Raw genomic sequence first — 23,256 nt, forward strand, 5'->3', positions numbered from 1 at the left:
ATCAGCGACCTGGCTTCGCAGCCATCGCCCTCCTGCAGCAGCACGCGCTGCTCCCTGCAGTGGTATACCGCCGCATGCTGCTCCCTCCAATGGCCCCGGCATCTAAAGTGCAACTGATGGTGAAAATAAGAGGGTGACAGCACTCAACTTTAGGAGCGCCTTCACGGCGTAAAATCCAGCAACAGGCGTCATTTCTGCCGAGTCATACCGAAGATCTTCATTGAAACATCTGTGAACTCTTGTGGAAGAAAGTCATCCTCGTTCGAGGGACAGCCTATGAACTGAGATGAGGAGTAATTTCTTCTCTCAGAGGGTTGTAAATCTGTGGAATTCACTGCCTCAGAGAGCTGTGGAGGCTGGGTCATTGAATATATTTAAGACAGAAATAGACAGTTTCTTAAACAATAAGGGAGTAAAGGGTTATGGGGAGCGGGCAGGGAAGTGGAGCTGAGTCCATGATCAGATCAGCCATGATCTTATTGACTGGCGGAGCAGGCTCGAGGGGCCCTATGGTCTACTCCTGCTCCTATTTCTTATCTTCTTATGATGAGATAAGCACATGGAGAAGGGAATAGAGGGTAATGCTGATAGTCAGATGATGAACGATGGGAGGAGGCTCGAGTGGAGCATAAACGCCGGCATGGACTGTGTTATGTCTTCAGATGCGCTGATAATGACGTCACGAGACAATGTGTTGTACTTGAACTGTAGTGACCTTATTCCATTTAATGTAACTCCAGAGTGAGGATATCACCTGGTGACCTGCCTTTTATACTAGGCCTGGCACAACTGTACAGGTAACCTACAAGTCTCCCACTGCTGTGCCCTCTGGTGGCATACCTTGTGATAGTACAAGCAGTAAACATGTAGGATACATGATAGATTGGTTGGGCCGAAGGGCCTGTTTGTGTGCTGTATACTCTCGGGGGTGAGTGGAAGAGAGACGGTCACCAGAGATATATGTGACTGGGAGAAGCCCAGCGCTCCGCTCACTGACATTTTTCCAGCTTGGTTCAAGGAATCAGAGCGAAAGGGCTGGATCTGACTGAAGATCTTCGGAGATGATTTTAAAGACCTCTAATAATTCACCCCGCGGCCCTTTTTTCCCCCAACAGAAAAGAGACCCAGCCTGCCCATCCTTTGACCACCCCGGAGGTCCTAAAACGCAATGAAAGCCGCCAATAAAGTACTTTCTTGTTGTTGGAAAGTGCAGTCACTGTTGTAATGCGGGAAAGGCGAGATGCACTTTGGGTGACGTTGGAGGCGGGGCTGCGATTAAACTGCTGAATATTCGCCAAACTCTTTCTTCGAGGAGTGGAGCAGAACTGGAAGGGTTTGCGAAAAAATGGCTAGGGTCTGAAATTGAATTCACCCGCCTGTACTGGTCCACACAGGTGTTGGAATATCCCCCCACCGGGTGAGGTACAGGCAGATATTGAGATTGCAGGCAAATACACACATATATACTACGTGTATATATATATATATATTTGAGCGCTTTTGTGCGGAGTGAAAGTGAAAGTGAAAGACAAGAGGTGGCGAGCAGCGAGCGGGCTGTGAGTATGTGTGAGAATTTGCTGTGCTCACTTTGCCATGAGCTCCTGAATGATGCGGTCACCCTGGAGTGCGGCCACACGTTCTGCAAATCCTGCATCATCCTGTTCTGGGACAGCCAGCAGCCCAAGGTTAGCTGCCCCGACTGCCAGACCGTCTTCCCCGGCAGGAGCCTGAACGCGGTGCACGCCCTGAGGAGTGCGGTGCTCCAGGTGCGGGAGGGGCAGAACCCCAGCCCGCCGGCCGGGGAGGACCAATGCCCGGAGCACGGCCGCCCACTCGCCCTCTTCTGCGAAACTGACCTGAAACCGATCTGCGACCAGTGTCAACAGTCCGGCGCTCACCAGCACCACCAGCTCCGGGCCACCGGCGAAGCCGCTGCTCTTCACAAGGTGGGGAATGTAGCTGTGATGTCTGTCTGTGTTCAACATATGTGTGAGTGTGCTTATATTCTGGTACATCTATATAGGTGGCAGTGCCTTACCTAAGTAATTCAGATTTTGTTTCTGCGACGCATTAAATGCAGGTCTACCTGTTTTGTGCATGTACATCAGCGGTAGATTAGAGCGCTATTTAGTTCTCAACAAATTGTCATTGCATGTGTACATATTAGATTCTTTAAATTAGTTCCTGGGATGTAGGCGTCGCTGGCAAGGCCGGCATTTATTGCCCATCTCTAATTGCCGCTTGAGAAGGTGGTGGTGAGCCGCCTTCTTGAACCGCTGCAGTCCGTGTGGTGAAGGTGCTCCCACAGTGCTGTTAGGGAGGGAGTTCCAGGATTGTGACCCAGCCACGATGAAGGAACGGCCCAAGTCAGGATGGTATGTGACTTGGAGGGGAACTTGCAGGTGGTGGTGTTCCCATGCTCCTGCTACCCTTGTCCTTCTCGGTGGTAAAGGTCGTGGGTTTGGGAGGTGCTGTCGAAGAAGCCTTGGTGAGTTGCTGCAGTGCTTCTTGTAGATGGTACACACTGCAGCCACGGTGCACCGGTGGTGGAGGGAGTGAATGTTGTGGGGTGCCGATCACGCGGGCTGCTTTGCCCTGGATGGTGTCGAGCTTCTTGAGTGTTGTTGGAGCTGCACTCATCCAGGCCAATGGAGAGATTCCATCACACTCCTGACTTGTGTCTTGTAGATGGTGGAGAGGCTTTGGGGAGTCAGGAGGTGAAACACTCACCGCAGAATACCCAGCCTCTGACCTGCTCTATTTGCCACAGTATTTATGTGGATGGTCCAGTTAGGTTTCTGGTCAATGGTGACCCCCAGGATGTTGATGGTGGGGGATTCGGCGATGGTAATACCGTTGAATGTCAAGGGGCGGTCATTAGATTCTCACTTGTTGGAGATAGTCATTGCCTGGCACTTGTGTGGCGCGAATGTTACTTGCCACTTATCAGCCCAAGCCTGAATGTCATCCAGGTCTTGCTGCATGTGGGCACGGACTGCTCCATTATCTGAGGAGTTGTGAATGGAGCTGAACCATCATCATCATTATCATCATCCCCTCGAAATCGAGGCAGACTTGCTTCCACTCCTGAAGTGAGTTCTTTGGTGGCTGAACAGTCCAATACGAGAGCCACAGACTCTGTCATGGGTGGGACAGATAGTCGTTGAGGGAAGGGGTGGGTGGGACAGGTTTGCCGCACGCTCTTTCCGCTGCCTGCGCTTGATTTCTGTATGCTCTCGGCGATGAGACTCGAGGTGCTCAGCGCCCTCCCGGATGCACTTCCTTCACTTAGGGCGGTCTTGGGCCAGGGACTCCCAGGTGTCAGTGGGGATGTCACACTTTATCAGGGAGGCGTTGAGGGTGTCCTTGTAACATTTCCGCTGCCCACCTTTGGCTCGTTTGCCCTGAGGGAGCTCCGAGTAGAGCACTTGTTTTGGGAGTCTCGTGTCTGCCATGAGAACTATGTGGCCTGCCCAGCGGAGCTGATCAAGTGTGGTCAGTATTTCAATGCTGGGGATGTTAGCCTGGATGAGGACACTGATGTTGGTGCGTCTGTCCTCCCAGGGGATTTGTAGCATCTTGCGGAGACATCGTTGGTGATATTTCTCCAGCAACTGAACACTGTGCAATCATCAGCGAACATTCCCACTTCTGAACTTATGAGGGTCATTGATGAAGCATCTGGAGATGGTTGGGCCTAGGACACTGCCCTGAGGAACTCCTGCAGTGATGTCCTGGGGCTGTGATGATTACAATAATAGAATGGTTACAGCATGGAAGAATGGCCATTCGGCCCCTCGAGCCCGTACGGACTCTCCGCTAATCTCACTCCCCTCCCTTTCCCCGTACCCCTGCAAATGTTTTCCTTCAGATACTTGTCCAATTCCTTTTTGAAAGCCACGATTGAGTCTGCCTCGACCATTCTCACCACTCTCTGGGGGAAAGAAGTTTCTTATGAATTCCCTATGTCAGTGTCAGCTGTGGCTCAGTGGGCAGCACTCTCGCCTCTGAGTCAGAAGGTTGTGGGTTCAAGTCCCACTCCAGGGATTTAAGCATAAAACCCAGGCTGATAGTGCTGAGGTGCCGTCTTTCGGATGAGACGTTAAACCGAGGCCCCGTCTGCTCTCTCAGGTGGATGTAAAAGATCCCACGGCATGATTTTGAAGAAGAGCAGGGGAGTTATCCCCGGTGTTCTGGGGCCAATATTTATCCCTCAAACAACATCAATAAAACAGACTATCTGGTTATTATCACATAGCTGTTGATAAAATGCAACATCCCCACTGACACCTGGGAGTCCCTGGCCAAAGACCACTCTAAGTGGAGGAAGTGCATCCGGGAGGGCGCTGAGCACCTCGAGTCTCATCATTGAGAGCATGCAGAAATCAAACGCAGGCAGCGGAAGGAGCGTGCGGCAAACCAGACTCCCCACCCTTTCCTCCAACCACAGTCTGTCCCATCTGTGACAGAGACTGTAATTCCCGTATTGGACTGTACAGTCACCTGAGAACTCACTGTTAGAGTGGAAGCAAGTCTTCCTCGACTCCGAGGGACTGCCTATGATATGATATTCGTGGGAGCTTGCTGTGCGCAAGTTGATTAATTTTCCTCAATGCAATAATGATTACTCTTCAAAAAGTATTTCATTGGCTGTAAAGTGCTTTGGGACAATCTAAAGTCATGAAAGGTGCTATAGAAATGTAAGTCTTTTAAAGGAGTGAAGGGGTTTAATTGGGGGAGGGTTTGGGAATGAATTGTAAAATATGGGGCCTAAGCATCAGTATGGTTGCCAACCCTCCAGGATTGCCCTGGAGACTCCAGGAATTGAAGATTAATCTCCAGAACACTGCTGCGATGAGAAACATCATCAGAGCAATATCATTTGTTTTTTAAATAACTTACTTCGAACACTTTTGTTTGCTAGTCATAAAAATATTGGACATGGGGGCGGGTGGGGGGGGAAGGAGGCTGTTTGACTGACAGTTGGGAATCATCCAATCGGGTAATCAACAGTCTGTCCGCTTTCCGATTGGCGCAGGAAGGCGGGGCACTGTGAGGATTGGCATATTGGGTGACCAATGGCAGGAGTGCGTGGGCAGGGCGGTTGGAGACAGGAGGTCAGGCAGGTCAAACCTCCAGGAATACACGCGACCAGAATTGGCAACCATCATCATCATCATCATCATCGTAGGCAGGCCCTCGAAATCGAGGAAGACTTGCTTCCACTCTAACAGTGAGTTCTCAGGTGACTGTACAGTCCAATACGGGAATTACAGTCTCTGTCACAGGCGGGACAGACAGTGGTTGGAGGAAAGGGTGGGTGGGGAATCTGGTTTGCCGCACGCTCCTTCCGCTGCCTGCGCTTGATTTCTGCATGCTCTCGGCGATGAGACTCGAGGTGCTCAGCGCCCTCCTGGATGCTCTTCCTCCACTTAGAAACATAGAAAATAGGAGCAGTAGTAGGCCATTCGGCCCTTCGAGCCTGCACCACCATTCAACATGATCATGACTGATCCTCCAGCTCAACACCATATTCCCACTTTCCCCCATACCTCTTGATGCCTTTTGTGTCTAGAAATCTATCTATCTCCCTCTTAAATATATTCAGTGACTTGGCCTCCACAGCCTTCTGTGGTAGAGAATTCCACAGGTTCACCACCCTCTGACTGAAAACATTTCTCCTCATCTCAGTCCTAAATTTCCTACCCCATATCCTGAGACTGCGATCCCTTGTTCTAGACTTCCCAGCCAGGGGAAACATCCTCCCCGCATCCAGTCTGTCCAACCCAGTCAGAATTTTATACGTTTCAATGAGATCCCCTCTCATTCTTCTAAACTCGAGTGAATACAGGCCTAGTCGACCCAATCTCTCCTCATACGACAGTCCTGCCATCCCAGGAATCAGTCTGGTGAAACTTCGCTGCACTCCCTGAATGGCAAGTATATCTTTAGGTAAGGAGACCAAAACTGCACACAATACTCCAGGTGCGGTCTCACCAAGGCCCTGTATAACTGTGGTAAGACATCCTTGCTCCTGTACTCAAATCCTCTTGCAATGAAGGCCAACATACTGATACACTCATAATAAAGGATGAAACTGAGTACTATGAATAATGAGCAAGTGTGACCTTAGCTCCTTCAATAAGACTCCAGAGTGCAGGTACCTCATGGGTGGCCTGCTGAAATACAGTGCGCCCAAGGGATGCTGGGATCCCTTGGGACTCCAACAGGTAGGCCCTCCGGTGGTGGTGGTTGCAAGGGGTTAAATACTTAACATCACTCCCTCGTAAAGTTAATAATACACTTATTTACAGAGTGAGACGATCTGGGGCTTTTCGCACCCTTGTCGATCATCTCGGTACAAATGCTGGTGTGGGTGGGTTGGTTGGTTATTTCTTCACTGGGCTGTTGGGCAGCTGGCCTTGCCGGGCTGCTGGGGATGTTGAGTTCAGCTTTGTGGTCAACCATGATGTCAGTTGCCACTTGTGTGTGTGTTGGAGAGTCAAAGTTGGTGGTGTCTTCTTCAGGTTGTTCGTAGCTGTTGGTGAACCGCAATATGATTTGGTCCAAATGTTTTCTGCACGTTAGTCCATTGGCCAATTTGACCTGAAACACCCTACTCCCCTCTTTGGCTATGACTGTGCCAGCGAGCCATTTGGGACCATGTCCATAATTGAGTACAAACACAGGGTCATTGACCTCAATATCGCGTGACAAATTTGCCCGGTCATGGTACACACTTTGTTGATGCCGCCTGCCCTCCACGTGATCATGGAGATCAGGGTGGACAAGAGAGAGCCTTGTTTTTAGTGCCCTTTTCATGAGCAACTCGGCTGGGGGAACCCCGGTGAGTGAGTGGGGTCTGGTGCGGTAGCTGAGCAGCACTCGGGACAGCCGGGTCTGCAGGGAGCCATCCGACACGTGTTTCAAGCTTTGCTTGATGGTCTGAACTGCCCGTTCTACCTGGTCGTTGGATGCGGGCTTGAACGGGGCAGATGTGATGTGCTTGATCCCATTGCGGGTCATGAATTCCTTGAATTCAGCACTGGTGAAACACGGCCCATTGTCGCTGACTAGGACATCAGGCAGGCCGTGCGTGGCAAACATACCGCGTAGGCTTTCAATGGTGGCCGTGGACGTGCTTACAAACATTATTGCACATTCAGTACATTTTGAGTAAAGATCCATGACAACCAAGAACATTTTGCCTAGAAATGGACCCCCATAGTCCACGTGGATCCTCGACCCCGGTTTGGAGGGCCACGACCACAAACTTAGCGGTGCCTCTCTGAGTGCATTGCTCAGCTGAGAGGAAGTGTTGCACTGGTGCACACATGACTCTAAATCTGAGTCGATGCTGGACCATCACACATGGGATCTAGCTTTGGATTTCATCATTACAATGCCTGGGTGGGTGCTGTGCAGTTCACAAATGAACGTTTCTCTGCCTTTCTTGGGTAAGACCACGCGATTGCCCCACAACAGACAGTCTGCCTGCAGGACATTTCGTCTTTGCGCCTGTGGAACGGCTTAATCGCCTCCTGCATCTCCGCTGGGACGCTGGACCAGCTCCCATGGAGGACAGTTTTTTACCAGGGACAGTAAAGGATCCTTGCTGGTCAGGTCCTGATCTGGCGGGCTGTAACGTTGACTTTTTGTTTTTGAATGCATCTGTTAGCGTGAGCTGTTTTCTCAGAAGAATCACTCAACACTCAGAGTCGGTTCCAACGCCGAAGCAGCCTTTATTAACGCTTAGCGGGGAGGAAGTCTCAGGACTGTATCCAGGCTTCTCTCCACAGAACAAAGGGTTACATGGACTTTTATATGTTTTACAACAATTAAAAACAATTTACTACAGTTACTCAGCCCATCACGACTGGACACAAGCCAATCACAACGATTATAGATTACATATAGGTTCTTTTAACCCCTGGTGTCTCAGGAACTACATTTTCGGTTATTGTCAGCTCGGGCTGATTGATGACCTTATTTACAGGAGATAGGTTCTCTCCCTATCTCTTTCTTCTTGGGGAAATAATTGGTTTATTATTCTTATCCTGCATCCAAGGCATTCCTGGTAGTGGGCCTCACAGGGTTATTGCTCGGTCATTGAACATTCAATAGTTTACAGCTTGACTACCTGATTTCCCATCATGCCTGGGCAGCCATTTTATGTGTGGCCACTTTAAACTTATATGAGTTTAGATATATTTAGCAGGTGCCTAAGGCCTAGTGTTTTGATATATTCTGCAGGTGCCTACTTCCTACAACACATCCATTACCATGAGCAAGTCTGCTGGCTGTGCCATTTCCACCCCGGTGGTTGGCAGTGGTAGCCAACTGAGAGCATCAGCGCAGTTCTCTGTGCCCGGTCTGTGGTGGATTACATAGTTGTAAGCCGACAGCATGAGCGGCCATCTTTGGATGCGGGCAGAGGCATTGGTATTAATCCCTTTGCTCTCAGAGAACAGCGATATGAGCGGCTTGTGGTCAGTTTCAAGCTCAAACTTGAGGCCAAATAAGTACTGGTGCATTTTTTTACCCTGTAAAAACCTCTTTTTCAATCATGGTGTAGGCCCTTTTGACTTTGGACAAACTCCTGGACGTATAAACGACCGGTTGCAAAATCCCCGATTCGTTAGCGTGTTGTAACACACACCCGACCCCGTATGACGACGCATCGCAAGCTAGCACTAATTGTTTAAAGGATTATACAGGTCAAGCAGTTAGTTTGAACACAACAGATTTCTAGCTTTCTCAAAGGCCGCCTCTTGTGAATTCCCCCATACCCAGTCGTCTCCCTTGCGCAGTAACACATGTAGGGGTTCTAGCAGGGTACTTAACCCAGGTAGGAAATTACTGAAATAGTTGAGGAGTCCCAGGAACGACTGCAGCTCCGTCACATTCTGTGGTCTCGGCGCGTTCTTGATGGCCTCCGTCATGGCGTCGGTGGGTCTGATGCTGTCTGCCGCAATTCTCCTTCCCAAGAACTCGACGTTCTGTGCCAGGAAAACACACTTTGAGTGTTTCAACCTGAGCCCCACGCGATCCAACCGACTAAGAACCTCTTCCAGATTCTTCAAGTGCTCCATGGTGTCCCGACCTGTAACCAGTATGTCGTCCTGGAAAACCACAGTACGAGGAACCGACTTTAGCAGGCTCTCCATGTTCCGTTGGAAGATTGCCGTGGCCGACCGAATCCCGAACGGACACCGGTTATAGATGAATAGACCTTTGTGCGTGTTGATGCAGGTGAGGCTTTTCGAAGACTCCTCCAGCTCCTGCGTCATGTAGGCTGAGGTCAGGTCGAACTTGGTGAACGTCTTCCCTCCAGCCAGGGTCGCAAATAGGTCGTCTGCCTTGGGTACCGGGTACTGGTCCTGCAGCGAGAAACGGTTAATCGTTACTTTATAGTCCCCACAAATTCTGACCGTGCCATCCTCCTTAAGTACCGGGACAATCGGACTGGCCCAGTCGTTGAATTCCACCGGCGCAATGATGCCTTCCTGCTGCAGCCTGTCCAGCTCAATTTCCACTTTTTCACACATCACATACAGTACTGCCCGAGCCTTGTGGTGGATGGGTCGCGTACTGGGAACCAAATGGATCTGCACTTTCGCCCCCAAGAAGCTTCCAATGCCTGGCTCGAACAATGATGATAAATTTGCTCAGAATCTGGGCACATGAGGCGTCGTCGACGGACGAAAGCACTCGGATGTCGTCCCAGTTCCAGCGGATTTTTCCCAGCCAGCTTCTGCCAAATAACATGGGACCATCCCCTGGCACAATCCACAGTGGGAGTTCATGTACTGCTCTGTCATAGGAGACTTTGACTTCTGCACTGCCAATTATAGGGATTAGTTCCTTGGTATAAGTCCTTAGTTTGGTGAATGAGGCTGAGCTTGGGCCTGTGTGCCTTTTTGCCCCACAACCTGTCGAAGGCCTTTTTACTGATTATGGACTGACTTGCACCCGTGTCCAGTTCCATAGATACTGGAATACCGTTCAGTTCAACTTTCACCATTATTGGTGGACATTTCATAGTGAATGTGTGTACCCCGTACACTTCTACCTCCTCAGTACAAGTCTCCAATTCAGCCTGATCCACAGTGGATCGATCTTCCTCTGCAACGTGGTGGTTTGCAGGGTTTGCAGCTCGCCTGCACATTCGCTGGAGGTGTCCCATTGTTCTGCAACCGTTGCACGCATAGTGCTTGAAGCGGCATTGATGGGGCCGATGATCACCTCCACAACGCCAACAGGGTGTTAACTGCCTCGCATTAACGACTGATGGCGGACTCTGGGTCAACTGAGGTCGGGCAGTAGCAGCCGGCGTGTACGTTCTGCCATGTGTATTCCTGCTCGAAACCGACGTTACTTTATGCACAGTACTGGCTGAAACTTCTTTATGCTGCAAAATCTGCTTAGTGTTGTCGCTGGTGGACATAAATGCCTGGGCTATCGTTATGACTTTGTTTAGATTCGGTGTTTCAACAGTCAACAGTTTGCGAAGGATTGTCTCATGTCCAATGCCCAGTACAAAAAAGTCTCTGAGCATTTGTTCTAGGAATCCCTGAAACTCACAGTGTCCTGCGAGGCGCCTTAGTTCAGCGACATAGCTCGCCTCTTCCTGGCCCTCCGACCATTGACACGTGTAGAACCAATAATCTCGGCATCAAATTGCTTTCCTTAGGATTTAGGTGCTCCCGGACCAGCGTACACAATTCTTCATAGGATTTAGTTGTTGTTTTACCGGAGCCAGGAGATTCTTCATGAGGCCATAGGTTGTTGCCCCACAGACGGTAAGGAGGATTGCCCTTCGTTTGGCAGCATTTGCGTCCCCTTCCAGCTCGTTGGCCACGAAGTATTGGTCGAGTCTCTCAACGAAGGCCTCCCAATCGTCCCCTTCCGAGAACTTCTCCAGGATACCAACTGTTCTTTGCATTTTGCGCGGTTGTTCGTTATCTCGTCACCTCATCATCAATTGGTACACTCATAATAAAGGATGAAACTGAGTACTATGAACAATGAGCAAGTGTGACCTTAGCTCCTTTAATAAGACTCCTCGTGGGAGACCTGCTTATATACAGTGCTCCCAAAGGATGCTGGGATCCCTTAGGACTCCAACAGGTGGTCCCTCTGGTGGTAGTGTGATGCAGGTTGCAAGGGATTAAATACATAACACATGCCATTTGCCTTCCTAACTGCTTGCTGCATCTGCATTTTTGCTTTCAATGACTGGTGTACTTTGAGGCAGTCTTAGGCCAGGGACTCCAAGGTGTCGGAGGGGATGTTGCATTTTATCAAGCAGGCTTTGAGGGTGTCCTTGAAATGTTTCCTCCAACCCTAATCTGAAGGCACAGCAACCAATGGTGGGGCGGCATGTGGAAGGGGATGGACAAGAGGTTGGAGTCAGCGGGATGGAGAATTGGGATGATGGGGGGGAAGGGGAGTTGTATGGACCGAGGTTATGGAATCTGCTGTAAGTGATGTTGAAGCTGTAGGGTTGGTGTTCTAGGAGGTCAGATAGGCTGGCGTGCCTCTCCGTCCGTAACCAGCACCTGGCTTTATTTGATCATGTCTCGTTTGATTGTAGGGCGCACTGAAGGAATGCTTGGACATGCTGAAGGAACAAGCGAAAGCCTTCACTGAGGGTCAACTTAAACAAAAACACAACATTTCAGCGCTGGAGGTAAGTGCAGCAGTTGTTACTCTCACTGGTACTCAGCTACTTGTCCTCACGAAGATAAAAAGGAAATTGCAAGAGGGTTTGAGTATAAGAATAAAGACATCTTCCTGCAATTATATCGGGCCCTGGTGAGAGCACACCTGGAGTATTGTGTACAGTTTTGGTCTCCTTACCTAAGGAAGGATATACTTGCCATTGAGAGCGTGCAGCAAAGGTTAACCAGACTGATTCCTGGGATGGGGGGATTGCCCTGTGAGGAGAGATTGAGTAGACTAGCCCTATATTCTCTAGAGTTTAGGTGATCTCATTGAAACATACAACATTCTGACAGGGCTTGACAGGGTAGATGCAGGGAGGATGTTTCCCCCTGCTAAGGAATCCAGAACCAGGGGGTCACAGTCTCAGAATAAGGGGTCATCCATTTAAGACAGCGATGAGGAGAAATTTCTTCACTCAGAGGGTGGTGAATCTTTGGAATTCTCGACCCCAGAGGGCTGTGGAGGCTCAGTCTTTGAGTATATTCAAGGCTGAGATCGATAGATTTTTGAATATTAAGGGGATATGGGGATAGTGCAGGAAAGTGGAGTTGAGGTCAAAGATCAGCCATGAGCTTATTGAATGGCGGAGCAGGCTCGAGGGGCCGAATGGCCGACTCCTGCTCCTCATTCTTATGTTCTTATGCTGTCCATTGTCAATGTTGGCCTTTCTCTTCCCGTGCAGAAAACATTTGTGACTGAGATGAACCACGTCAAACAATGTTTCACTGAAATAAGCCAGTTTGTCCAAGGACAAGAGCAAAGTTTGGTGGAAAAACTGGAGGAAAAGAAGGAAAACAATTTGAAAAGGATGGAAGTAAGATTGGGGGAGTTCCAGGAACATTTGACATCCACTGGAGCAGAAATTGTAAAAATAGAGAAACAGATGGAGGAACAAGACAACTTAAAATTCCTGCAGGTAAAAGATGGAGAGAATGGGACTCAGACTGTAGACTTGACGTGGACACAACTTTATATTCCTGTAGGTTTAGAGGTGGGGAGAATGGGACTCAGACTGTAGACTTGACGTGGACACAACTTTATATTTATAGGAAGATACTAGAAATTCAAGGGTGTGCATATCAGGAAAGGATGAACAGGCTGGGTCTCATTTCTGATTGAAAAAGAAGGCTGAGGGGTGACCTAATAGAGGTCTTTAAAATGATGAAATGTTTTGATAGAGTGGATATAGAGAGAATGTTTCCACTTGTGGGGAAGAGCATAACTAGAGGCCATCAATATAAGATAGTCACCAAGAAATCCAATTGGGAATTCAGAAGAAACTTCTTTACCCAGAGAGTGGTGAGAATGTGGAACTCACTACCACAGGGAGTGGTTGAGGTGAATAGTATCGATGTATTTAAAGGGAGGCTAGACAAACATGAGGGAGAAGGGAATAGAGGGTTGTGCTGATAGATTTAGATGAGGAAAGGCGGGAGGAGGCTTGAGTGGAGCATAAACGCCGCATGGACTGGTTGGGCCGAATGACCTGTTTTTGTGCTGTATATCCCACGTAATCCTATGTGATATTCTTGTAGGTATAGAGGTAGGAGAATGGGACTCAGTGTTACAGACTGGTGTGTATGTGTGTGCATGTGTCAAAAGTCTGCTTTCAAGCTTGAGTTACTTGCTTGCCAAAGTATAATTTCAACCACCTACATCTTTATTTAAGCAGTCAATCAAAGAAACTATGTGATCGGTCTAGACAGGAAAACAAAACCTTTTAATGTGGGTTAAACTCATTTTCTTTTCTTTTTTTTTTGAAGGGATTAAGTTTGCTAAAGCAGAGGTATGTACTTTAATTATGGCAAAACACCCAAACGATTGAATGTTGCGACAGCTGTTTCACTTCAGAGGTGTTAACGTGTTTTTATATGTACAGGTCTCCAGAAGACGTTAAGGTACTAGGCGATATATCTGAAGATATCTCCTTGGAGATGTTGAAAGGTCCTTTACAGTACAGCGTGTGGAAAGAATTGAGGGACCTTATCAAACCAGGTGAATTGTTCGAAAGACTTGCAATTATATCGCGCCATTCAGGACATCCCAAAGCGCTTTACAGCCATTGTAGTTTTGAAATGTAGGAAACACGGCAGCCAATTTACGCACAGCAAGCTCCCACAAACAGCAATGTGATAATGACCAGATAATCTGTTTTAGTGACGTTGGTTGAGGGATAAATATTGACCCCAGGACACCAGGTATAACTCCCCTGCTCTTCTTCAAAATAGTGCCATGGGATCTTTTACATCCATTTGAGAGAGCAGACGGGGCCTCAGTTTAATTTCTCATCCAAAAGATGGCACCTGCGACAGTGCAGTGCTCCCTCAGCACTGCTCTGTGACTGTCAGTCTAGACTTTGTGCTCAAGTCTCTAGAGTGGGACTCGAACCCACAACCTTCTGATTCTGAGGTGAGAGTGCTGCCCACTGAGCCAAGGCTGTTGTATCTAATTAGGTCATGCAATAACAACAACAGCTTGTATTTATATAAAGCGACTTTAACCTAGTGAAATATCCCAAGGCGTTTCACAGGAGTATTATGAGATAAAAATTTGACACACAAGTAAAAATTTGCACAGGTGACCAAAAGCTTGGTCAAAGAGGTATGTTTTAAGGAGCGTCTTGAAGGAGGAGAGAGGCGGAGAGGTTTAGGTAGGGAGTTCCAGAGCTTGGGGCCTAGGCAACAGAAGGTACGGCCACCGATGGTGGAGCGATTATAATCGGGGATGCTCAAGAGGGCAGAATTAGAGGAGCGCAGACATCTCTGGGGGGGGTTGTGGGGCTGGAGGAGATTACAGAGATAGGGAGGGGTGAGGCCATGGAGGGATTTGAAAATAAGGATGAGAATTTTGAAATCGAGGCGTTTCTTAACCGGAAGCCAATGTAGGTCAGCGAGCACAGGGGTGATGGGTGAGCGGGACTTGGTGCGAGTTAGGACACAGGCTGCCGAGTTTTGGATCACCTCTAGTTTACACAGGGTAGAAATAGACTCCCATTAAAGTATAATTTGTAAAAGAAAAAAAGACTTGGATTTATATATCGCTTTTTACACCCACCAAACGTCTCAAAGGGCTTTTGCAGTGTAGTCACTGTTGTAATGTAGGTATCTCCATGAGTGCCTTTACCTAGTAGTCCATTGTCTTGGGCCAGCAGTGCAGATATAAAGCACAGCCCCAATGTCCTATGCCTTGGAAGGTGTCGGGGTGGGAAAGATATTTGGGGTGGGACCCCATCCTGAAAGGGTCTCCATCCCATTTTCTTTATGCTGGGAAATTTCCAACGGTAGAGTGCGGACGCTTCTTGCAATGGACACTCCCTCTGACGTCACTGTCATCGAAGGAGGCAGAGGCATGAGAGCTAACGTCCTCTGTCAGAATTGGCAGCGGTTCCACCTTTCCTGTGGCCAGTGGGAAGTGTGGGCGCATGAGGCAGGATGGAGTTGGGTCGAGTGAGGGATATTGCTAGTTTGATAATACAGCACGGTGGATTGCCGTTTAGAGAAAATGACTGCAGCAAAAAAGGAATCAGCAGAAAAAAATATTCTGAGATCTTCAGCCCCAGTAGTCCATCTGGCTGTCTGTCAGTCCTGTCGCTGATGACCTCTGAACTGTTCCTATAATTCAGGTCATCTGGACCTGCCCTGCCCCTTCTGCTGGTGGCTGGCTGGGTTCTGTTGGCTTGTTGTCGACTTCTGATTTCTGCGGCTTGTTGTAGGCAGGTAAATAGTCGAGGAGTGACCACTTCTGGGGAGGCAGATGTCTTATGGGGAGTGGATATCTTCTGGGAGGGGTGGATATATTCTGGGGTTTGGATATTGTAATGTATTTGCTTCATGGGTTCTTTGCTTAACAAATTCATAGCAACACATTGCTATTAAGAACCGAATTGGTTCCTATTAACAAAGGTTCAACAATCACACTACATAAGAACATAAGAAATAGGAGCAGGAGTAGACCATTTGGTCCCTCGAGCCTGCTCCGCCATTTAATAAGAACATGGCTGATCCGATCATGGACTCAGCTTCACTTCACTTCCCTGCCCGCTCCCCGTAACACTTTATTCTCTTATCGCTCAAAAATCTGTCTATCTCCGCCTGAAATATATTCAATGACCCAGCCTCCACAGCTCTCTGGGGCAGTGAATTCCACAGAGTTACAACCCTCTGAGAGAAGAAATTCCTCCTCATCTCAGTTTTAAATGGGCGACCCCTTATTCTGAGACTATACCCTCTAGTTTTAGTTTTCCCCTGAGTGGAAATATCCTCTACACATTACCAGTTCATCCACCAGGCTCACAACTGCATAACTCATTGTGGATGACCTAGACCCAACTGACTGGGGTTTTATTGGGTCTTGTGAACATCATGTGACTGGCTAAGCCACTCACAATGCAACAGCTCTACAACTATTTTAAAATAAACAGATAAAGCCGACTGCCCCCTTAATACTAGAACCCATAAATTACCAAATAAAACTTTAAAGGGAACTTTAACGGATCAAATTAAAATTTGGTTGCCGGGGGTGGTGATGCACTCCAGTCCCTCCGGCGCCCACCTCTCGCGGAAGGCCGCGAGTGTACCGGTGGACACCGCGTGCTCCATCTCCAGGGACACCCTGGCTCGGATGTAACTGCGGAAGAGAGGCAGGCAGTCGGGCTAAACGACCCTCCTTGACCGCCCGCTGCCTGGACCGGCTGATGGACCCCTTGGCCGTGCCCAGGAGCAGTCCTACGAGGAGGCCCTCCGACCTACCCGCTCCCCTCCGCACAGGGTGCCCAAAGATCAGGAGTGTGGGACTGAAGTGCAGCCAGAATTTGAGGAGCAGCCCCTTCAAATTGCAACAGCTCGACAAACCTGTGAGCATACTCACAGGTGCATACATTGCACATATCTTCTGTGGGGTGCGTGGTGATCGGCTGGTTAGCGACCCACTTCGGGGGCGAGGGTTGGGGGGGGTGCATGCTAGCATTTGATGGCTGACTGTCTCAAGACTCTGATCTGCTGCTCCCAGTCTCCAGACCTCCTCCTCTGGCACTCTAAAGCTTATAGTTCAAATGTTTATCTCTAACCTTCCGCTATTTATTTTTAATCTAAACGTCATCGCCATTCTGCTTCCCTCCACAAACTAAATGTGCGGCAAAATGAACAGACCCATCACTGAATTCATGTTGACTTGCGACAGAATTTGCCTGAGCTTGCTGCAGTAATTGGCCTCGAGGTGTTGGTGGCAAAACTTGGATGAACAATGCGTTTGCTATCTCCTTGATGTGTTTCTGTTGTGTTGGTAGGCCTTGCGTCACTGACTCTGAACCCTGCCACGGCAAGCCCGTGGCTTGTTTTGTCCGAGGACCTGACCAGTGTGAGACACGGGGACGGGAAGCAGCAACTGCCCGATGACCCGCGGAGATTTGACCCCTGCCCCTGCGTCCTCAGCTCCGACGGATTCACATCGGGGCAGCACTATTGGGAGGTGAATGTGGGCAGCAAGACCACCTGGACTGTGGGGGTGGCCAATGAGTCAATCAACAGGAAGGGGGATATCATACTGTCGCCTCCCAATGGCTACTGGGCTGTGGGACTGAGGAACGGAGCTAAATACAAGGCCTTCACCTCGTCGCTGTGCGATCTCCATCCGGACGGGAAACCCAGGGAGATTGGCGTTTACCTGGACTACGAGGGGGGGCAAGTCTCCTTCTACAATGCCGATGGCATGACCCACCTTCACACTTTCAGCCACTCGTTCACCGAGAAACTCTTTCCCTTCTTCAGCCCGGGACTCGACCGTGGCGGGAAGAACGCTGAACCCCTTCAGCTCCGCCACGCGGTGGTCGCAAACCCCCGTGCCGGGGGGGAGGAGGATGGAGCCGGTCAGTGCTCGGAGCGCGAGCGGGAAGACGCGACAATCGGTGCTCCTGCTGGGAACGCTCGCGACCCACACTTGGATGGGAGCACCTGGCAGTGGGCGTGGCTCTGCTTCGGCCTGCTGGTCTCTCTGGGAGCTGCCTCGCCAGGCAGTGCGAATTTCACCGAGGTGTACTTGGTGGGCTGCAGTATGCTGGGGTGTGTCGGTTTGTGCTGGTCCCTGCTGGATAATCGAGGCCTGGCGGGGGTTTCCTGGGTCTACTGTGGTGTGCTGGGCTACGCTGGGTTGTGCTGCTTCGTGCTGACCCGTGCCGGGCTTGTCGGGGCCTGCTTGGTTACGCTGAGCTTAGTTGGGTTGTGGCTGGCTTCATTAGGTTACGTGAGGCCTTTCTGGATCCCGCTAAGCTTCGCGGGTTTTCTTGGACTATTCTGGTTGTTGGATAATGACGTTTGGATGTGGTGGGTCTGCTGTGGGTTGCTGGGGCACGCTGGGTCAAGCTTGGCTTTGTTGGGCTACGACACCCTTGCTGAAATTGTCTGGTGGTGTTGTGGTACCAAGGGCTACATCGGCTTATGTCTTCTGCTGGTCAGCTTCTGTGGATTCGCCGGCTTGTGCTGGATTGCACTTGGCATCGCCGGGCTCTGCTTGGCTATGATCAGAAATGTTGAGCACCATTGGGTTATGGCTGGCTTGCTGGGGTACAATGGAGTATGGTGTGCCTTGGTGGGCAATGCAGAGCTTTCTGCGGTTACGCTGGGCATCGTTAGTTTGTCGTGGTCATGCTGGGCCTCTTATTCTCGCTAGGTTGGGTTGGGACAACTACCCCGATGAGAGAAAGAGAGAGAGAAAGAAAGAAAAAGACTTGTCTTTAACGTAGTGAAACATTCTAAGGTGCTTCACAGGAGTATTATGAGATTTTAAAAATTTGACACCGAGTAGAAATTAGCACAGGTGATCAAAAGCTTGATCAAAGAGGTAGGTTTTAAGAAAATACATTGCATTTATATGGCATATTGCATTCATGGCCTCAGGACATCCCAAAACACGTTGCAGCCAGTGAAGTACTTTTTGAAGTGTAGTCACTGTTGTAATGTGGGAAACGCGGCAGCCAATTGGTGCACAGCAAGCTCCCACAAACAGCAATATTATAATAATCGGGTAGTCATGTTTTTATTTTTGTGATGTTGATTGAGGGATAAATATTGTCCAGGACACCGGGGATAACTCCTCTGCTCGTCTTTGAAGTAGTGCCCGTGGGATCTTTTACGCCCACCTGAGAGAGCAGACGGGGCCTCGGTTTAACGTCTGATCCGAAAGACGGCACCTCCGACAGTGCGGCGCTCCCTCAGCACTGCACTGGGAGTGTCAGCCTGGATAATGTGCTCAAGTCCCTGGAGCGGGACTTGAACCCACAACCTCCTGACTCAGAGGCGCGTGTGCTGCCCACTGAGCCACGGCTGGCACTGGGGGAACCTGCGCCGGATGAGGGCCAGTGTGCGGCAGCTGCCAGATGCCCAGTCCCGCAGGGTGAGCGAGCGATTTGATTGCCGGGGTTTACCGTGAGCGGGCTTCCCCAAGGTGCTCGGAGCAATTGATGCCACTCACCTGCCATTGAAGCTCGCCCGTGAAGACTCTCAGCGCCACCTTAATCAGAAGAGATTCCACTCGCCTTAACGGCCAGGTCGTGCGTGATAATGTTTGCAGATCCTGCGTGTGAATGCCATGCAGGCTGGATCAACACGTGATGCTTTCATCGTGCGGAACTCTGGCAGGGCTCGCATATCCAGGGATGGTTATCGAATTGGGGGCAAGACCTAACCCCAGCTGCCAAGGCTGATGACACCATTTCAACAACAACAACAACTCTGCGGTGAGTGTCTCACCTCCTGACTCCCCAAAGCCACTCCACCATCTACAAGGCACAAGTCAGGAATGTGATGGAATACTCTCCACTTGCCTGGATGAGTGCAGCTCCAATAACACTCAAGAAGCTCGACACTATCCAGGTCAAAGCAGCCCGCTTGATTGGCACCCCATCCACCATCTTCAACATTCACTCCCTCCACCACCGGCGCACCGTGGCTGCAGTGTGTACCATCTACAAGATGCACTGCAGCAACTCACCAAGGCTTCTTCGGCAGCACTTCCCAAACCCACAACCTCTACCACCTAGAAGGACAAGGGTAGCAAGGGCAAGGGAACACCATCACCTCCACGTTCCCCTCCAAGTTACACACCATCCTGACTTGGAAATATATCGGCCATTCCTTCATCGTCGCTGGGTCAAAATCCTGGAACTCCCTCCCTGACAGCACTGTGGGAGCACCTTCACCACACGGACTGCAACGGTTCAAGAAGGCAGCTCACCACCACCTTCTCGAGGGCAATTAGGGATGGGCAATAAATGTAGGCCTTGGGACATTCTCTGGGCATGAGTTGGGCAAAGAGCCCAACTCTCGCGCGAATGTCCTTCCTGAGGGGATGCGGAGGATCTGTCAAGAGAAATCGGCGCATGTGCATCTCGCCTTGAAAATTGGCTTTTGCAAGGTCTTGCCGGGTCCGTGCAAACAGTGCGAGGCAACACCTATGTAGTGCCATGTATAATGCAAGTTCTGTTGCTTAATGCATGTTGGAAAGAAATGTAACTGTACCCTCACTGTGTACTGTATGGTGACACATGTAATGTAACTTGATGATCCTGGATTGTATGAATTGTATTTTGAAATGTAAAGTAAAGAAATGTATTGAACGGAACTGCAATCAACATCGAAATGTAATGTATGGAATTACCGACCGCATCCAAATGTACTGAACTGCTTTCGAATGTATTGTGCAAATTTTTATATGAATAAAGTATAGTTTGAAATTTAAAAAAAAAATGTAGGCCTTTCCAGCAACACCTCCATCCTAGCAACAAATAATTAAAAAGAACTTGCATGTATATAGCAACTTTAATGCAGTAAAATGCCCCAAGGTGTTTCACAGGAGTATTTTCAACAGAATTTGATAGCGAGCCACATAAAGAGATATTAGGGCAGGTGACTAAAAGTTTGATCAAAGAGGTAGGTTTTCAGGAACATCTTGAAGGAGAAAAGCGAGGTAGAGAGGCAGCGAGGTTTAGACAGGGGCCTCGGCAGCTGAAGGCACGGCCACCAATGGTGGGGCAATTAAAATCGGGGATGCTCAAGAGGGCAGAATTAAAGGAGTGCATGTATCTCTGAGGAATGTCGGGCTGGAGGAGATGAGAGAGTTAGGGAGGGGCGAGGCCATGGAGGGATTAGGGAACAAGGATGAGAATTTTAACATTTTGAGCACCAGACACCGAGGTGAAATTCAATGAGGCCCATGTCTCCAGCAGGCTGACCGTGGAGATAAGCTATTGGGGTGCCAAAGGAGCTGCTTCAGGTGAATGGACAAATCTGGGGGCGTACTGCAGTATTCCACACAGAGAGAGAGAGAGAGAGAGCGGCCAGGATTATCTTGGCGTGCTATACCCTACCCTTCACAGTGTTGCTCTGGAACAAGCTTTGGTGGTGGACAACCTGGGAGAGGAGACGGTCGAGATGAATGTGGTGTCTCAGGAGTCCGAGCTGAGGTGTACTGAGACTGAACAGAAGGCAAGCACTCAACAGGGCAGGGCTGTCAAAGCACGGCTCGTAGAGCACATTGTCACACATCGAACCCCCACCTCATGTGTTGTGGAAGAATTATCTCTTAGTTTATAATACTCTTGTTTTTGGTACTGTACCATGTAATCGTTCAAGCAACAAATTGACTGCTTAAAACAAAAGACACATTTAGACCCCAATGTTCGTTGACCCTGAGTCATGGAGATGGGGGAAGTAAGACAATGGGCGGTTGAAAAGGCAAACAGATGTATATCGCTTGTACTAATAACAGGAAGATAGTTCCTTGTTTTTCTGCTGATGCGAGGAAAATAACCCCACGTGTGTGCGTATGCTAGTTAACCTTTGACTTGCCACAATGTAAAGATAGATTGTCATAGCATTACCATATAGGGTAAGACGTTACAAAAATGTTAGATAATTGGACAATGGTGTAAGGGGGCGGGACCGCCCCCAAAGGTATAATTGTAACTTGGAAACTTCGCTCGGGGAGAAGGTGTGGCGAAGCTGAGGAGTTTCCCCACTTCTCCCAGAGCGCTCTGTACGAATAAACTGTCACCACCGTCTGCTCCCGGGGCAGGGAGGCTGCTGCCTGCTTCCCAGGATTGAGATCCTCAGCTGCTTCATGCGGCCGGCTGACTGCAGCTGGCGAGGGGCTGGGCAAAGGGTGGCGGGGGATCTGGGCAAGGGTCTGGGCAAAGGACGGGGTGGGGGGGGGGCTGGGCAAAGGGCAGGGGGTGATTGGGCGAGGGTCTGGGCAAAGGGCAGGGGGGGTCTGGGCAACGGGCAGGGGGGGGTCTGGGCGAGGGTCTGGGCAAAGGGCAGGGAGGGGCTGGGCAAAGGGCAGGGAGTGTCTGGGCGAGGGGCTAGGCAAAGGGCAGCGAAGGTCTGGGCAAAGGGCAGGGAGGGTCTGGGCAAAGGGCAGTGGGGGGAATCTGGGTGAGGGTCTGGACAAAGGGCAGGGGGGATCTGGGCGAGGGTCTGGGTAAAGGACGGGGGTGGTTCTGGGCGAGGGTCTGGGCAAAGGGCAGTGGGGGGATCTGGGCGAGGGTCTGGGCAAAGGGCAGGGGGGTCTGGGTGAGGGGGGTGGGCAAGGGAGCTGGATCTGGTGAGGGAGGAGGGCAAGGTGTCTGGGCGAGGGAGGTAGGTGGGGGGGGTTGGGCGAGGGAACTGGTGAGCAGTCTGAGCGAGGGAGGTAGGTCGGGGGGGGTCGGGCGAGGGAACTGGTGAGCAGTCTGGGCGAGGGAGGTAGGTGGGGGGGGGGGGTCGGGCGAGGGAACTGGTGAGCAGTCTGGGCGAGGGAGGTCGGGGGGGGGTCGGGCGAGGGAACTGGTGAGCAGTCTGAGCAAGGGAGGTAGGTGGGGGGGTCGGGCGAGGGAACTGGTGAGCAGTCTGGGCGAGGGAGGTCGGGGGGGGGTCGGGCGAGGGAACTGGTGAGCAGTCTGAGCAAGGGAGGTAGGTGGGGGGGTCGGGCGAGGGAACTGGTGAGCAGTCTGGGCGAGGGAGGTCGGGGGGGGTCGGGCGAGGGAACTGGTGAGCAGTCTGGGCGAGGGAGGTAGGTCGGGGGGGGTCGGGCGAGGGAACTGGTGAGCAGTCTGGGCGAGGGAGGTCGGGGGGGAGGTCAGGCGAGGGAACTGGTGAGCAGTCTGGGCGAGGGAGGTAGGTGGGGGGGGGGGGTCAGGCGAGGGAACTGGTGAGCAGTCTGAGTGAAGGAGGTAGGTCGGGTGGGGGGGTCAGGCGAGGGAACTGGTGAGCAGTCTGGGCGAGGGAGGTCGGGGGGGGGGTCGGGCGAGGGAACTGGTGAGCAGTCTGGGCGAGGGAGGTCGGGGGGGGGTCGGGCGAGGGAACTGGTGAGCAGTCTGAGCGAAGGAGGTAGGTCGGGTGGGGGGGTCAGGCGAGGGAACTGGTGAGCAGTCTGAGCGAAGGAGGTAGGTCGGGTGGGGGGGTCAGGCGAGGGAACTGGTGAGCAGTCTGAGCGAAGGAGGTAGGTCGGGTGGGGGGGTCAGGCGAGGGAACTGGTGAGCAGTCTGGGCGAGGGAGGTAG

The 23,256-nt window shown here is 50.7% G+C and overlaps 1 protein-coding gene across 2 annotated transcripts; it reads left to right on the forward strand.

The window, feature by feature from the left end:
• The first annotated feature begins 876 nt into the window (after positions 1 to 876).
• Positions 877 to 20,459, forward strand: LOC139229840 (E3 ubiquitin-protein ligase TRIM69-like). 2 transcript variants are annotated; one of them, XM_070861445.1, is made up of 6 exons: positions 877 to 1,422; positions 11,597 to 11,692; positions 12,410 to 12,643; positions 13,491 to 13,513; positions 13,607 to 13,722; positions 17,012 to 20,459. In XM_070861445.1, exons 2-6 carry the CDS (start codon positions 11,621 to 11,623, stop codon positions 18,388 to 18,390), a joined length of 1,824 nt encoding a protein of 607 aa, XP_070717546.1. In that variant the 5' UTR covers positions 877 to 1,422; positions 11,597 to 11,620; the 3' UTR covers positions 18,391 to 20,459. The 2 variants fall into 2 exon arrangements, with proteins under 2 accessions (XP_070717546.1, XP_070717545.1); XM_070861444.1 differs by having other exon boundaries at positions 878 to 1,946.
• The last annotated feature ends 2,797 nt before the right edge of the window (positions 20,460 to 23,256 follow it).

The sequence above is a fragment of the Pristiophorus japonicus genome, chromosome 19 (genome assembly GCF_044704955.1).
Source record: "Pristiophorus japonicus isolate sPriJap1 chromosome 19, sPriJap1.hap1, whole genome shotgun sequence".
Taxonomy (NCBI): domain Eukaryota; kingdom Metazoa; phylum Chordata; class Chondrichthyes; family Pristiophoridae; genus Pristiophorus; species Pristiophorus japonicus.

Excerpts from the sequence above, each read along its gene's own strand:
- LOC139229840 (XM_070861444.1), top strand. The coding sequence starts at position 1,563 with ATGTGTGAGAATTTGCTGTGCTCACTTTGCCATGAGCTCCTGAATGAT. Across the intron at positions 11,693-12,409 it reads ACAACATTTCAGCGCTGGAG|AAAACATTTGTGACTGAGAT; the intron begins GTAAGTGCAGCA and ends CTTCCCGTGCAG. Across the intron at positions 13,723-17,011 it reads GAGGGACCTTATCAAACCAG|GCCTTGCGTCACTGACTCTG; the intron begins GTGAATTGTTCG and ends TTGTGTTGGTAG.